The 16790-nt window shown below is 40.5% G+C and overlaps 1 protein-coding gene across 1 annotated transcript in view; it reads right to left on the bottom strand.

Moving 5' to 3' along the window:
• Positions 1 to 16790, bottom strand: part of VILL (villin like) — a 74949-nt gene that overhangs the window by 49304 nt on the left and 8855 nt on the right. Inside the window, exons 2-3 of the mRNA XM_058183290.1 lie at positions 7266 to 7356; positions 366 to 440 (exon numbers count right to left, since the gene is read on the bottom strand). Of these exons, the coding sequence (XP_058039273.1) occupies positions 366 to 440; positions 7266 to 7340 (150 nt within the window). The 5' untranslated portion in view covers positions 7341 to 7356. The remainder of the gene's footprint in view (positions 1 to 365; positions 441 to 7265; positions 7357 to 16790) is intronic.

Here is a 16790-nt window from a genome sequence, read left to right as displayed (position 1 = left end):
TAAGGTACTTCCAGCTAGCAAGTCTTCGGGTTACTGCTGTGCATGCATAGATGCCAATCAGCTGGCCTGCATTCATGCTCATGCCGAAAAATGGAAGAACAACTCTTCCAGTTTCTGGCGGTGCTGCATGCGCAAAGGCCAGCTGATCGTTATATGTGCATGCGCACCAGAAACCCAGAAGAGGAAGTGCCAGGAGATATGGTTCCGTGTGCGACTTTGGGAATGCATGCCATAGGTTTGCCAGCACGGGGGTAGGGAATTCTGGGAGTGGAAGTCCACAAGTCTTAAAAGTTTCCAAGTTTGGAGTCCTCTGCTCTCGTGCATAACATATTTAGTACAATTATCCTTTCTCCATGGAAGCTTACATTTAATACGATGTAGCAGTCTCCTTCAAAGAAACTCCCATAAGCTTTTGCAGGAATAGGCTCCATCTTCATATTCTGAAGCAGAAGAGAAGAGATCAAATGTTAAGCAAGAAGTCCTTGTAAAGATGCTTTGGAAAGTGGCAGAGAGTTCCCATTTACTAGTAAAAAAACAAAACAAAAACCCGTGATGTTTAGCATAGGGCGCTAGAAGAACCAGAAATGTTTTTGTGAGAAAGAGAGAACTTCAAGAACACACCCAAACAACTACAAAGGAAATGGACAGCTGCATAAATAAGTTGAATAATTATATTAATAGGATAAGATAACCTTTAGCATCACTTTTTCTGGGTACATACTGGCATACATTAAAGAAATTCTAATGCCCGCTCTCAAAAGAATATATTTGTGTGTGTGTGTGTGTGTGTGTGTGTGTGCATGTGTGTGTGTGTGTGTGTGTGTGTGTGTGTGTTTTCTAAGGTTTTCACGGGTGTTTGTATGTAGGTCTTTGGTTATTCGGGTTTTCTCCCGCATAAAATTGGAAGTGTCTTGGCGACGTTTCGACGAAGTCTCATTCGTCATCTTCAGGCTTCAGCTTCGTGCTTCTGGGAGCAATGTGTGATTGCAGCTGTTTCTTCCTTTTTAACTGCTAGTGGGGGTTTGAACTGATTGGGTGGGAGCTTGGCTGTGCTCTGATTGGATGGGGTTTTTTTGTGCTTTGATTGGCTGCGGGTGTGTCCTGTTTGGGTGGGGGCTTGTTTGTGCTCAGATTAGTCTGAGTTGTAGGGGGATTTGAGCTGGTGAGACTGACACCCACTATGAAGATGTAGCACAACCATGACCACGAAGCCAAACAACAGCAATGCAGCTCACCAGCTCAAATCCCCCCGCCACTCAGACTAATCTGGGCACAAACAAGCCCCCACCCAAACAGGACACATCCCCAGTCAATCAAAGCACAAAAAACCCCATCCAATCAGAGCACAGCCAAGCTCCCACCCAATCAGTTCAAACCCCCACTAGCAATTAAAAAGGAAGAAACAGCTGCAATCACACATTGCTCCCAGAAGCATGAAGCTGAAGCCTGAAGATGACGAATGAGACTTCGTCGAAATGTCGCCAAGACACTTCCAATTTTACGCGGGAGAAAACCTGAATAACCAAAGACCAATATATATATAAATATATTTCCCTACAGAAACACACATATATGCTGTATATATAGAATTGAATAGAACGGAACAGAATGGAACGGAACAGAACGGAACAGAACAGAATAGAACAGAACAGAACGGAATAGAATTTTATTGGCCAAGTGTTTGGACAACAAGGAATTTGTCTCTGGTGCATAAGCTCTCAGTACATAGAACAAGAAAGTGATAGGTCATAGATCATAAATTATAGTTACAATCATTAATCATCAGCGTAGGTGTATTCAGCCGGTTCAGACCAATTCCCCTGAACCGGTTGCGGAAATCAGCCAGTGGTGGGATTAAATTTTTTTAACAACTGGTTCTGTGGGCGTGGCTTATTTTGGGGTGTGGCTTGGTGGTCATGTGACTGGGTGGGCGTGGCTAGCTGCTCATGTGACTGGTGGGCGAGCCTAGCTGCTCATGTGACCGGGTGGCCCTGGCTATGGGCATAGAAACTACTCAGAGGGCTAAAAAAAGTCATTTCTCACCGGTCCTCGCACTTATGACCATCCTCACATTTATGCCCATTGCAGCATTTTTAACAACCACGTCACTCATTTCACAACTGCTTCTCTTCACCACGGTTACAAGATAGGGTGCAAAATGTAAAATGTGAGGACAGTTGTAGGTGTGAGGACCGGTCAAAAGTGTGAGGACAGGTCAAAAATAACTTTTTCAGCCCTCTGAGTAGTCCCTATGCACAAAATGCTGCAACAGGCATAAATGATGACCAGTCATAAATGTGAGGACTGGTCAAAAGTGTGAGAACCTGTCAGAAATCACTTTTTTCAGCCATCTGGGTAGTCCCTATGCACAAATCCCTGTCCCCCCTTTCCATGCCCACCCACCCAATCGCTCGCTTGCCGCTTCTTTTAAAAAATGCTTTTGAAAGGTAAAAAAAAAAGGCTCTCACGATCACCGCTGAGCTGGCTGAATGGGTTGTAAAAAAAATGCTTTTAAAAATAAAAAAAACGCGCGCCACAATTGATCACCCCACCCTAAGCCCCTGCATGCTGTTCTACTTACCCCCTGCCTCCTTTTGGCGTGCACTGCACGCATGGGCGCATCTCGCATTTGGTACGTGGTACGAACTGTGTATGCGTGCGCGCGGCACGCATGCACAGCCAGCGAATTGGTAGTAAACTGGTTCAGATAGTAAACCGGTTCAGGTAGTAAACCCCTTCACCATTGGAGGGGAACCAACACAGAACTAAGGAGGAATTTCCTGACAATTTGAACAATTAATCAGGTGGAACGAAGTGCCTCCAAGGTCCCTTCCAATTCGGTTATTCTGTTTTTGCAAGAAACTTCTCTTAACCTCCCTAACTACAAAAGAGACAGTACCTTGTCTTCCTTTGATGCAACACTTCAGAAGCATTGGAAATAAAGAATAAAAATCATGTTCCAAGGTAGAGTTAAACTATTAGACCAGGGGTAGTCAACCTTTTTATACCTACCGTCACTCTTGTATCTCTGTTAGTAGTAAAATTTTCTCACCGCCCACCGGTTCCATAGTAATGGTGATTTATAAAGTGTATCATTGTCTGCGCATGTCTCTCGCGCATCGTGGAATGAGTTTGGGGGGGGGCGGCACCGGCTACCAGCTCTGCTTGTCTGTTATAGCTGGGTGGTGTGGGGGGAGATGCGCGAGCTATTCTGGGATGAGCTTTTTTGTTTGCTGTCGCACTATAGCGCCATTTAGTTTCACTTACGTAACATGAACTAAACTTATGCACGGGCGATACAAATAGTATATTTTCAAATTTAAATTGTCATGGGGAATTTTATGAAAACCTAATGAAAATGTATTTAAATAATGCTATGAATTTTTTTAAAAAGTCAATTAAATTTAAAAAAAGGAAAGTGCTTCAGTATGGGACAAAACCCCTACCACCCACCATGAAAGCTGGAATGCCCACTAGTGGGCGGTAGGGACCAGGTTGACTACCACTGTATTAGACCTTGTTGAGAATGCAAGTCAGAGGAGGAAGAGTAGGAGAAGGATACTGCAATGAACCTACATTCAATTTTGCAGCTATTAAGATTGTTGGACGAGCAGGCACAAAAACAGGCAGGGAAGCAATTGAAACCTGGGAAACGGGCCCTTCATCAATCAACAGGAACGCTGATTTGCCACTAGCTTATCAAATAGTTAGGAGGTGAGGTCTTGGCAGCACAAGGAAACAACAGCCAAAACTTAATAAAGCCATCAACATTATTTTATTATTTATTTGTCACACAGTATATATAAACATAAGCATGAAATAACTATACAATATATAAGTATATATATAAGTATGCGTATGTAATAACTATATTAATTGGATATAATGAAAGGAAACAATAGGACAGGAACTGAACTGTTTGTCCTCTTATGCACACCCCTTACAGACCTCTTCGGAATGGGGTGAAGTCAATAGTAGACAGTTTTTGGTTGAAGCTTTGGGGATTTTGGGAAGAGACCACAGAGTCAGGTAGTTTATTCCAGGCATTAAGAACTCTGTTACAGAAGTCACATTTCCTGCAGTCAAGATTGGAGCGGTTAACATTAAGTTTAAATCTATTGTTTGCTTGTGTATTGTTGCGATTGAAGCTGAAGTAGTCTTCGACAGGAAGGACATTGTAATAGATGATTCTATGAGTTAAACTCAGGTCATGCCGAAGGCGGCGGAGTTCTAAATTTTCTAAACCCAGGATTTCAAGTCTGCTGGCATAAACATCTAAAACAAAAACATCTAAAAAGCCACAACACACACCGAGCACCATACAAATATCAGACACAGAATAGCCCAAAGCACACATTCTGGTGAGAGAGAAGTCCCCTGAGGATGGGTTCCAGCATGAATCCAAAAGCTCGGAAGACTAAACCTCTAGTCCTCATGATCGACTCAGATTGGATCCTGCAACATTATCCTGGGACACGTACAATTCTTGTTGAGAATTCCTCACTCCATCCCCCATTTTTTCCTCTATGAAAATTTCTTGAACTTCTATATATTCCTGGAACTTCCGTGCATGGCTGCATAGTCTTATTTCAAAATTCCTGGATATATTTTGTTGGCTTCATTCATTAACCAGGTGAAGTTTTCTGCTTCACCTCACGCAAGACTTGCTGAACTGGATAAGCTTGTCGGTCAAAAGAGACCACTAAATACCAGCTCTTTCTAATAGGCTACAAGATTGGTGGCTAAAGGTTGACAACATCTGTAAACTTTGTCTCAGAGGATTGCAAATGCTGAGTTTTTCCCCTTTTTCTGTTTGTCAAGGTCATTGTTGACTGGTTGGGGCAAGGATCAGTTAGTCCTATCTTAATCAAGCCCGAACCTCTCTTCCCTGTTTTGGAAAGGTTGCGTTGTCAAAGCCACTGGTTCACACAACCCAAGTATGCTTAATCATGATTTGTGGAAGTAAGTGACAGTTGTATGGATGCAAACCCAGCAAAAAAATTTTTTTTAAATGCATTATTTATTATGAACTTTATTTGCCACTCATGTCAAGCAACTCTAGGTAGCTTACAGCATGAAAACATTTTTTAAAATCATTACAACCATCCACTGTAAGAAAAGAGGTAAAACAAAACCATCATATGCTTCAGGTTTGACCTGTGCATGAACAGTGAGCGTCCACTAGGAATATAGTCCCTGTGGTTCATTTGGCTGAGAGCAATAAGTAAACCCAGCTGATTTTAATTTGTTTTTAAAAATTAAGTTTAACCAAGCCTTGGATGAAACCAGGCACTGACTTTGAAATATGGATCGGCAAGATTTTGGATCTGATTCTATCTGGTACAGTAGGTGCTTCGAGGTTGTTGTGGTCGTGATGGTTCATTTGCTAAGTTGTTCCTCACTCCTTGCAGATCCATGGACTACAGCACAACAGTCACACACATCCGTCCTCCACTATCTCTCTGACTCTATCCACATTCATCTTTGTTGCGTCGATGAGACCATTTAGTCCAGGGGTCTCCAACCTTGGCAAAACCTCCCAGAATTCCCCAGCCAGCTTCTGGGAGTTGAAGTCCACCAGGTTTAAAGTTGCCAAGGTTGGAGACACCTGGCCTAGACAGCTCATCCTCTGCCATCTCTTCTCCTTTTCCCTTCCATCTTTTCCAACATCATGATTAATTCCATTAAATTAAAGTTAATCCTAACCACAGTTTGATGTGCAGCATGACTTAAAATGATTAATGTTTGCTAGCTGACAGCGTTGTATAAAAACCAGTTGCATTTGTTAACTACTGAAGAAACAACGTGCTACATTTTTCCGGTCATTTATCTGCACAAATAGAATAGAATAGAATAGAATAGAATAGAATAGAATAGAATTTTATTGGCCAAGTGTGATTGGACACACAAGGAATTTGTCTTGGTGCATATGCTCTCAGTGTACATAAAAGAAAAGATACGTTCATCAAGGTACAACATTGCAAATGCAACAAATGCAACCCCCGTTCCTGTTAACAGAATAACAGTGTTGAAAGGGACCTTGGAGGTCTTCTAGTCCAACCCCCTGCTTAAGCAGGAGACCCTATACCATTTCTTTTTTTATTATTATTTCATTTTGTCACAACAGTATACACAAACATCGACATAAAACAACAATACATTATAAAAGAAAAACATATATATGTAAAGTATGCAACAACGATGTTAATTTGATATAATGAAGGGAACAATAGGACAGGAACGGTAGGCACTTTTGTGCTCTTATGCACGCCCCTTATAGCCCTCTTAGGAATGGGGTGAGGTCAATAGTAGACAGTCCTTGGTTGAAGATTTCAGATATTGTCCATTCTCTCCTTAAAAGCATCCAGTGTTGGAACATCCACAATTTCTGGAAGCAAGCTGTTCCACTGGTTAATTGTTCTTCAGGAAATTTCTCCTTAATTCCAGGTTGCTTCTCTCCTTGATTAGTTTCCACCCATTGCTTCTTGCTCTTCTGTCAGGTGCTTTGGAGAATAGTTTGACTCCCTCTTCTTTGTGGCAGCCCCTCAAATATTGGAAGACTGCTGTCATGTCACCACTAAACCTTCTTTTCATTAAACTAGGCATACCCAATTCCTGCAACCGTTCTTCGTATGTTTTATCCTTCAGTCCTCTAAAAATCTTTGTTGCTCTTCTCTGCACTCTTTCTAGAGTCTCAACAATTTTTTTACATCATGGTGGCCTAAACTGGATGCAATATTCTTTATATTTGAATCTGTATCTGTTGTAGTTAATTTCTTCCATACAGATAGTCCTTGATATACGACCTCAATGGAGACTGCTTATTATGATCCTATGTTGTCACAGTCGTAAATTGACCAATCCAATTTTAGGACCATTTTGTGGTCATCATTAAAAGAATGCTGCGCTCAATAAGCGAAAAGTTAACTTCCAGTTTTCGGCAGAACCATCATATAGCACGGAGATGTGATTGTCAGATGCTATTAATGACCATAAATGCAACTATTTTGTCAATGTCCGAAGAGAGGTCACATGATTGGGGGAGCAGATGACCACTGGAAATTTGAAACCAGGTCATAATTTCGTTTTTCTGGGTAAATTATAACTTAACTCCAGCTGCTAAGACACCAATCATAAGTCGAGGACTACCTGCAGCAGATAGCCAATGCACTGATGTGTCAATCAATATAGAAATGATTTAAATGAAGTAATGGGTCCCTGTTGGAATAAATTTAGTTTTGTGCAAAACATCAATGATATTTTACCTTGATGGTCCATATTTGGAGGCCTGGTTTCTGCTCAATCGGCGGAAGGCCCATTTCTCTTTCAGCATCTGCCATCCTTGATTAAATGAAGCTGCAAAAACAAAAAATATATATAAAAAAGAATCCTGCAACTGTTTTTATATATATATATATATGGGTTTTCTCCCACGTAAAATTGGAAGTGTCTTGGCGACGTTTCGACGAAGTCTCATTCGTCATCTTCAGGCTTCAGCTTCGTGCTTCTGGGAGCAATGTGTGATCGCAGCTGTTTCTTCCTTTGTCTTTGGTTGTTCGGGTTTTCTCCCGTGTAAAATTGGAAGTGTCTTGGCGACGTTTCGACGAAGTCTCATTCGTCATCTTCAGGCTTCAGCTTCGTGCTTCTGGGAGCAATGTGTGATCGCAGCTATTTCTTCCTTTTTGCTAGACATTTGCTAGAGGGGGTTTGAACTGATTGGATGGGAGCTTGCTACATCTTCATAGTGGGTGTCAGTCTCACCAGCTCAAATCCCCCTGCAACTCAGACTAATCTGAGCACAACCAAGCCCCCACCCAAACAGGACACACCCCCATCCAATCAGAGCACAAAAAACCCCCCCATCCAATCAGAGCACAGCCAAGCTCCCACCCAATCAGTTCAAACCCCCACTAGCAGTTAAAAAGGAAGAAACAGCTGCAATCACACATTGCTCCCAGAAGCACGAAGCTGAAGCCTGAAGATGACGAATGAGACTTCGTCGAAACGTCGCCAAGACACTTCCAATTTTATGCAGGAGAAAACCCGAATAACCAAAGACCTACAAACAAACACCCGCGAAAACCTCAGAAAACATATATATATCCTTTTAACTGTGGAAACTACAACACCTTATGCAGAAAGATCCCTGGAGGCCTAATTACTTTATTATCTCAATTTTTATCTCTCCTTTGTACTCAGTCAAAGCAGCTACCACGCAGAAATAATATAAAATATAAAATAACTCCCTCTAAAACGGTGAGCAATCCTAATTCAAAGAGACCTGATGAAAAGGGAAAGGGGTTCCTTTTTTCTTTTTCTTTTTTTTGTCAGAGAAAAATTTGTGTGTTCAGCACAATGAACACACAAATGCTGGACAAAGCATTTCCTGGTACAGGAATGAAATAGGAGAGAGAGAGAGAGAGAGAGAGGATGAAGTAATGTATTTAATTAAAAGACCAAGATAAAAACAAGAGATTTTCCTCTTTATTTAACAAAACACAAGAAAAGAAAATATAAATGGGAAGCCGAAGGAAAAATAAAGAAAAGGAACAGCGGTAGAACAAACATTGAATCTAGAAGTGCTTCTCATACAATTTACACTAAAAGAGTATGCATAGGTATAACATTTAAATAATAATAATTAATGTTTATGGGACGCGGTGGTTCAGTGGCTAAGTTGCTGAGTTTGTCGATCAGAAGGTCGGCAGCTCAGCGGTTCGAATCCCAAGTGCCACCTAACGGGGTGAGCTCCCGTGACTTGTCCCAGCTTCTGCCACCTAGCAGTTCGAAAGCACATAAAAAATGCAAGTAGAAAAATAGGGAGCACCTTTGGTGGGAAGGGAACAGTGTTCCGTACACTTTTGGCATTTAGTCATGCCGGCCACATGACCACAGAGACGTCTTCAGACAGCGCTGGCTCTTTGGCTTTAAAGTGGAGATGAGCACCGCCCCCTAGAGTCGGGAACGACTAGCACATATGTGCAAGGGGAACCTTTACCTTTTAAATTAATTTTTAAATTGCATTCCCTGGCAGCCTACCAAATCATCAGCACCCACTCTCCCATCATATACTACCTTAATGAGGACTAGCGACCTGCCTCTTTTAGATCTAAATTCCACAGAATATAAGAACCTGCCAAATTCCTATCTTTGCCCGCAGGCCCTGTAATTGAACCTGCAGCCCTACCCCAGTGTAAATCTTGGGTGTTATCTGCCAATAATCAATCCCTCTCTCCGCCTCCGTCTTCAAAATGGAGAGGAGGAACTTCAGATTGAAAAAAAATTGGGCCCTTGGTTGATTATTTTCCTTGAAGCAGAACTGCATTAAAAACAACATTTTGATTTTGTCATCTATTGTTTTATTCTGCTCCACCGTGGGAGCTTTTATTGCATGCACCAAACCTCAAACTAAACAATGGCTGCATTATTTTATCCCCTTCTTCCTGAAAATTGACATTTGCAATAAATCCTTCCAATTGTGCTCTTTTCTGATATTTCAAGGGTTTCAAATGTCGGCTGACGAAATCCATCTGAAGATAGTCATGAGCTGTGCTCCACCTTTCGTAAGTGTGAGAACACAGATGGGTTTAGCACGTAGCCCAAATCTAGAACGCTAATGTCTTTGTATGTTGTGGGGATTTTGAGGTGGGGAGGAGGGAAAGAGATTAAAATACAGGCAGAGGTAGTCCTCCAATATTTCAGTTGTTAAGTGAGACATTTAAGTTTTGCTTCATTTTACAACCTTTCTTGCCACAGTATTTAAGTGAATCACTGCAGGTGTTAAATTACTAACACGGTTGTTAAGTGACTCTGGATTTCCTCCATTGACTTTTCGTATCAGAAGGAGGTCACAAAACGGGATCATGTGATCTCCCCTCCCCTCCCCGGGACATTGCAAACTGTTGTAAGAATGAACCAGTTGGTAAGCATTATGAATTTTGATAACACGAGCATGGAGATGGTGCAAAGGTTGTAACTATGAAAAGCTGTCGTAAATCACTTTTTTCAGTGCGGTCGTGACTTTGAACGGTCACTAAACGAACTGTTGTAAATCAAGGATTACCGTATCTGTATTGGAGTTCCCCTAACATGTGTTAGCACCACCTAGTGGCGACGACAGGACACTCTTTTTCTCAGCTTCAAAATGAAATGGCATCAAGAATTAATATATCTCTATTCAGAGCTTTCTAGCTCTTTTCCTTCCAACAGCTGTGAAAAGATGGAGTCCATTTCTGCAGCCAAAGAATATTTGAAGAACTACCCAGCAGGGAGAAACTTAGTCCTCAACTAGCCAAATTGCCACCCCTGCAAACCACATCTCTGACATTAATACAATTGAACGCGTCCAGAAATATTTTACAAGAGGAGTTCTCCGCTCCTCTGAAAACAACAAAATACCTTATGCCACCAGACTTGAAATCCTGGGATTAGAAAACTTAGAACTCCGCCGACTCCGACAAGACCTGTGTTTAACACACAGAATCATGTATTGCAATGTCCTTCCTGTTGAAGACTGCTTCAGCTTCAATCGCAATAATACAAGAGCAAACAACAGATTTAAATTTAATGTTAACCACTTCAATCTTGATTGCAGAAAATATGACTTCTGTAACAGAGTTGTTAATGCCTGGAATGCACTACCTGACTCTGTGATCTCTTCTCAAACTCCCAAAAGCTTTAATCAAAAATTGTCTACCATTGACCTCACCCTATTCCTAAGAAGACTGTAAGGGGCGTGCATAAGAGCACAAAAGTGCCTACCGTTCCTGTCCTATTGTTTTCTTTCATTGTATGTGCTTGTATATTTTGACAAAAATAAAATAAAATAAAAAATACAGAAAAGAAGGCAATTGCCTGACTATTTCCAAAGCTGGAGAAGAAGAGAAGGCAAAAAAAAAACAACCCTGCCAAAAACATTATATAGATTCTGGATTTTTTTTGGACCAAAAATATTGCTTTTCCTAAGCACCTTGAAAAAAAAGAAAAAGAAATGTAGGTTAGGGCGACTTGTTTTGGGAGAGGTTCATTCAAAACAAGCAATTACTACCAAACAAAGGGCTAAAATAGGAGCTTATTTGATCTCCCACCTCATGATTTCCATTTGGCACCTAGTCCGTTCAAATAACTAACTTCTAATTATTTTGAGACAAAACTATATTTTTACAGAGACACACAGTCGTTTCGGAATTAAAGTTCTTGGTCGAGGTGACCGACAGTAATAATCATGTCCCGCTGAATGACTTCAGAAACTTTGTGCATCTGGGATTGAGGCCACCTAGTCTTTTTTTGATATCAAGATCTTTTCTAAAAGGAGGATGCTCAACTTTCCTCATGTGTGAGAATTGGTCCTCTGAAAAGGATCTGGAAATAGGTGATCAAGAACCAGGTTGGTCTAGTAGTGGTTAAGGCGCCAGGCTGGAAAGTAAGTGACCGTGAGTTTAAGTCTTAGGCATGAAAGCCAGTTGGGTGACTTTCGCCAATCACAAAGAGACAGTGAGTTCTGGTCCCGCCTTAGGCATGAAAATCAGCTGGGTGACTTTGGCCAATTACAAGGAGATGATGAGTTCTAGTCCCGCCTTAGGCATGAAAATCAAATGGGTGACCTTGGCCAATTACAAGGAGACGGTGAGTTCTAGTCCTGCTTTAGGCATGAAGTCTAGCTGGGTGACTTTGGCCAATTACATGGAGACAGTGAGTTCTAGTCCCGCCTTAGGCATGAAAGCCAACTGGGTGACTTTGGCCAATTACAAGGAGATGGTGAGTTCTAGTCCTGCCTCAGGCATGAAAGCAAGCTGGGTGATTTTGGGCCAATCACCAGGAGACAGTGAGTTCTAGTCCCGCCTTAGGCATGAAAACCAGCTGGGTGACCTTGCACCAAACAAGGTCTCAGCCCAACATACTTCACAGGGATGTTGAAAATAGAAGGAGGGAGGTGTATTGGATATGTTTGCTTGAATTATTTGTAAAGATAACGAAGGTGGGATATAAATTAAAAAATAAATAAAATAAATAAAAAATGCATCAGAAGAGCCTCTTAGAAAGGAAACCTGCTTTGAATCCTTGCAGAAAAGAAGGAAGAAGAGACAAGCTGGACACTGAGTTTGACCAGATCAATATATTTAGACCAGGGGTGTCAAACTTGTGGGCCACGGGCCGGATGCATCACGTGCCGACCCCGCCCGATTTAACGAAGGGGGAAAAGTCCTGATAGATCATGTGATGCCATTGTGACGACATGAGTTTGACACACCTGATTTAGAGGAAGGGACAATAAGGTTTTGGTTCCAAGGTTAATCTTTAACAAACAGAGAAAAATTAAGGCTGGGGGATTTAGGCATCTGCAGGTCCCTTCTCTTGTTTCTCACCAATGCTTCTAATTCTCCTAACGTATTTATTTGCTCAATTTATACCCACCTTGGAAGCCGTTGTGATGTCAGCCTTCATTCACAAAAAATAATGTTCGGTTTCCCAAACTGAGAACATTTATTTATTTATTTATCTACTTATTTATTATTCCAATATATATATATATAGGGGCCTCTGTGGCTCAGACTGCTAATGCAGCCTGTTATTAACAGCAGATGCTTGCAATTACTGCAAGTTCAAGTCCCACCAGGCCCAAGGTTGACTCAGCCTTCCATCCTTTACAAGGTAGGTAAAATGAGGACCCAGATTGTAGGGGGCAATAAGTTGACTTTGTATATAATATACAATATTATATATTATATAATATATAATATACAAATGGATGAAGACTATTGCTTAACACAATGTAAGCCGCCCTGAGTCTTCGGAGAAGGGCGGGATATAAATGCAAATTAATATATATATATATATATATATAAAACTCCCCATCTTTTACGTAGGATTCTGGGCAGCTTACCAACAATGAAAAGCCGTTATTAAAGAACTACGAAAAATAAAAAAAGAACAGTATTCCAGCACAATTTTACGAACAAGAAAAAACTAATATCAAAGCATATCAAAAGCCATCAGGAAAGTACTGTAAAACACATAGCTGAGATAATTGTGTTTAATAATAACATTCAATATAGTCAGTGTGCTGATTTTGACATTTTTACTGGCTGCTGTGTCCATTGATAAAACCGTGTTTTCAGGATCTTAAGATATTCCTTGTGTCAGGGGTGGAATTCAATTTTTTTTTACTACCGGTTCCGTGGGCGTGGCTTGATGGGTGTAGTGTGGCTTGGTGGGCGTGGCAGGGGAAGAATATTACAAAATTCCCATTCCCTCCCCACTCCTGGGGAAAGGATATTGCAAAATCTCCATTCCCACCCCACTTTGGGGCCAGCCCGCGGTGGTATTTGCCATTCTCCAAACTACCCAAAATTTCTGCTACCGGTTCTCCAGAACCTGCTGGATTTCACCCCTGCCTTGTGTCAAGGAAAACCATTACTGGAGGAATTGTCCGTCTCAGGAAATTCTGGGAAATTGAAGTCCATTTATGACAGATAGGAAAATTTGGGAGTTTAGGTCCAGCCATGCTGGCTAGGGAATTCTGGGAGTTCAACTCCATCCATCTCTTAAATTTGCTGAGGTTGAAAAATGGATAGGAAAACATTGGATTCTTTTAAGATGAGCATAATGGTTGATTTGGCAAAGGTGAAAAAAAAAATCTATGCTTTCCCCAACAGCTTGGAATTATCCCCAGAGGCTGGTGGAAGGACAGGCTTGAAAAACAGTGGACTAACTTTGATATTCAGGTTATCTCTATGGACACCTGGCTGCGGAATTCTGGGAATGGAAATCTGCACATCTTCAGAGTGGTTGAAGGAAACACTGATCTACGAGGCCAAATTTCAAATAAACGGTGGCTTTCAGACAGTGGTGGGATTCAAGTAATTTAACTACCGGTTCTCTGCCCTAATGATTTCTTCCAACAACCAGTTTGCCAAACTGCTCAGAAAGTTAACAACCGATTCTCCCGAAGTGGTGCGAACTGGCTGAATCTCACCACTGCTTTCAGCGTAGGATCACAGCTTTTCTATAAGATGTCTGAATATAATATAATATAATATAATATAATATAATATAATATAATATAATATAATATAATATAATATAATATAATATAATATAATATAATATAATATAATATAACATAACATAACATAACATAACATAACATAACATAACATAACATAACATAACATAACATAACATAACATAACATAACATAACATAACATAACAACAGGGACCTTGGAGGCCTTCTAGTCCAACCCTCTGCCCAGGCAGGAAACCCTACACCATCTCAATCAGATGGCTATCCAATATTTTCTTAAAAATTTCCAGTGTTGGAGCATTCACAACTTCTGCAGGCAAGTCGTTCCACTGATTAATTGTTCTAACTGTCAGGAAATTTCTCCTTAGTTCTAAGTTGCTTCTTTCCTTGATCAGTTTCCACCCATTGCTTCTTGTTCTACCCTCAGGTGCCTTTTTACTCACTGTAACAATAACAGAGTTGGAAGGGACCCTGGAGGTCTTCTAGTCCAACCCTCTGCTCAAGCAGGAAACCCTCCAATCTCTTCTTAAAAATCTCCAGTGGGGTTTATCAAGGAAGAGATGGCCAACTCATTTATCAAAGCATCTGAAGGCAGAACAAGAAGCAACGGATGTAAACTAATCAAATGGAGAAGCAACTTAGAACTAAGGAGAAATTCCCTGACAGTCAGAACAATTAATCAGTGGAACAACTTGCCACCAGAAGTTGTGGGTGCTCCCATCAGTGTAGGTTTTTAAGAAGGGATTGGACAGCTATTTGTTTGAAATGGTATAGGGTTTCCTGCTTGAGCAGGGGGTTGGACTAGAAGACCTCCAGGGTCCCTTCCAACTCTGTTAGGTTGAGATAAAAAAAGCACATACAGACATTTTGTTCAAAAGCTGTTTCCAAATCCGGATCTTAAGCCGAAAAGAAAGCTGCACCAGATTTCTCTTATAAGAATTTTGGGAAGAATATGTTGAAGTACGTTAAAATTAAACGTAACAGGAAAGATAAATGTATGTATTAAGAAAATGATGATAAATGTTGAAGATGATGGCACAAAAGGTTATACCCAGATGATACATGGATTGATTAATAATGTACAGGAATGGTAGAAGTGATGTAATTAAGAGAAGTAAAAAAGAAATTTGAAATGAAGATGCATGGAAATAGAAATTGGGGCTGCTTGGATACCATCTTAGATTGAATTGAAAATGGAAACAACAAGGAAGTAGAAAAGGGGAGATGAATAGAGAGAGGGAAGGAGTGGAGTAGGGAGGTAAGGAGACGAGGAAAGAAGAAAGGAAAAAGGAAAGGAAGAAAGAAGGGGAAAGAAGAGTAGGAGAGAGGGTAAGAAAGGGAGGAAGAAGAGGAGAGGGGAAAGAGGAGAGGAAGTAGAAAAAGGAAGGAGAGGAGGAATGAGGAAAGTAGAAAGAGATAGAAGAAGGGAGAGAAGGGAAGAGGAAAAGGAACGGTTGTATTAAAACAAAGGAATGAAATGGTAAAAGAGCAGGCCCCGAACAACTAACTAACGAATGGAAGTTAAAAGATAAGATGAATGAATAATGATTAATAATGGATAAGAGACTGTACATTTAAATATGTTGATGAAAAATAAAAATAAAAAACTTTTTAAAAAAGAAAAAAGAGAAGCATAAACAGAAAAAAAAATTCCACCGTTTTTTTGGGGGGGAACCCTATTTTGGCTTTAATTTTTGAAAATTCTTTTTAATTAATTTTTAACATAATTTTTAATTATGTTTTTAATGGTTCCCCTCCCCCATTATTGGATCTCTTTTAATTGTTCAGCCCCTCTGAGTGGTAGCTATAAATACCACATTGGAATAATATCATGGGTAATAATAGTTTAAAAACTGGCACCAGATGCCAGATCATAAATAAAAACTCAAGTGGAGGAATTGCAATATCTTCACCATAATTACCAGTAAAAGCTTTCCAAAATTCACCCCAAAAACAAACACACACCTCCTCAAGAAATGTAAGTTACTGGGTGGGGTTGTAAGGGAGAGAAAAGGTGATTATTGTGGCTAAACTGGAATGTCACTTCCTCAAGGAAATGTTCGCCTTGAGACACAAAACTGGTTTTCTGCTTCATTGCTTCCAGGCATTAATCTTCCTGTATCCTGCACAGAAATCTCTTTTCAGGTGAAAAGCAGAAACAATCAGAGAATCCTAAATCTACCTCTGGGGGGGGGGGGGTAGGTTGGTGGGGGGGGGAGGCAAAAAAGTCAAACTAGCAAGCTAGTTTAATGAAAAGAAGGACCGGGGCTGACATGATGGCAATATTCCAATACTTGAGGTTTCCTGATAGGGAGAACAATTAATCAGTGGAACTACTTGCCTCCAGAAATTGTGGCTGCTTCAACTCTGGAGATTTTTAAGAAGAGACTGGACAACCATTTGTATGAAATGGTTTAGGGTCTCCTGCTTGGGCACGGGGCTGGACTAGATGACCTATAAGGTCCCTTCCAACACTGTTATTTTGTTATTCTGTTTTGTTTTGTTTTTTATGAACCTCATACTTGATGTGCATCACATATAAAAAATGTGAAGAGAATTAAGCAATTAAGGAAAAAGAACAAACTGAATATTATATGATATGGGAAGTATTTTATCAATGGTTAGAGAATAAAAAAAGAAACTGGGAATAAAAGGAGACGATTAAAGAATAATAGAAAATATGTTAAGCTAGAGATATAAGTAAGATGATAATTGTTAGTATGATGATGAAGAGGATCATTATGCTTAATGTTATCATTATTGTA

Source organism: Ahaetulla prasina, chromosome 4, assembly GCF_028640845.1.
Source record: "Ahaetulla prasina isolate Xishuangbanna chromosome 4, ASM2864084v1, whole genome shotgun sequence".
Classification (NCBI taxonomy): Eukaryota; Metazoa; Chordata; class Lepidosauria; order Squamata; family Colubridae; genus Ahaetulla; species Ahaetulla prasina.
Note: the sequence above shows the minus strand (reverse complement) of the source record. Positions and strands in the feature narration are given on the sequence as shown.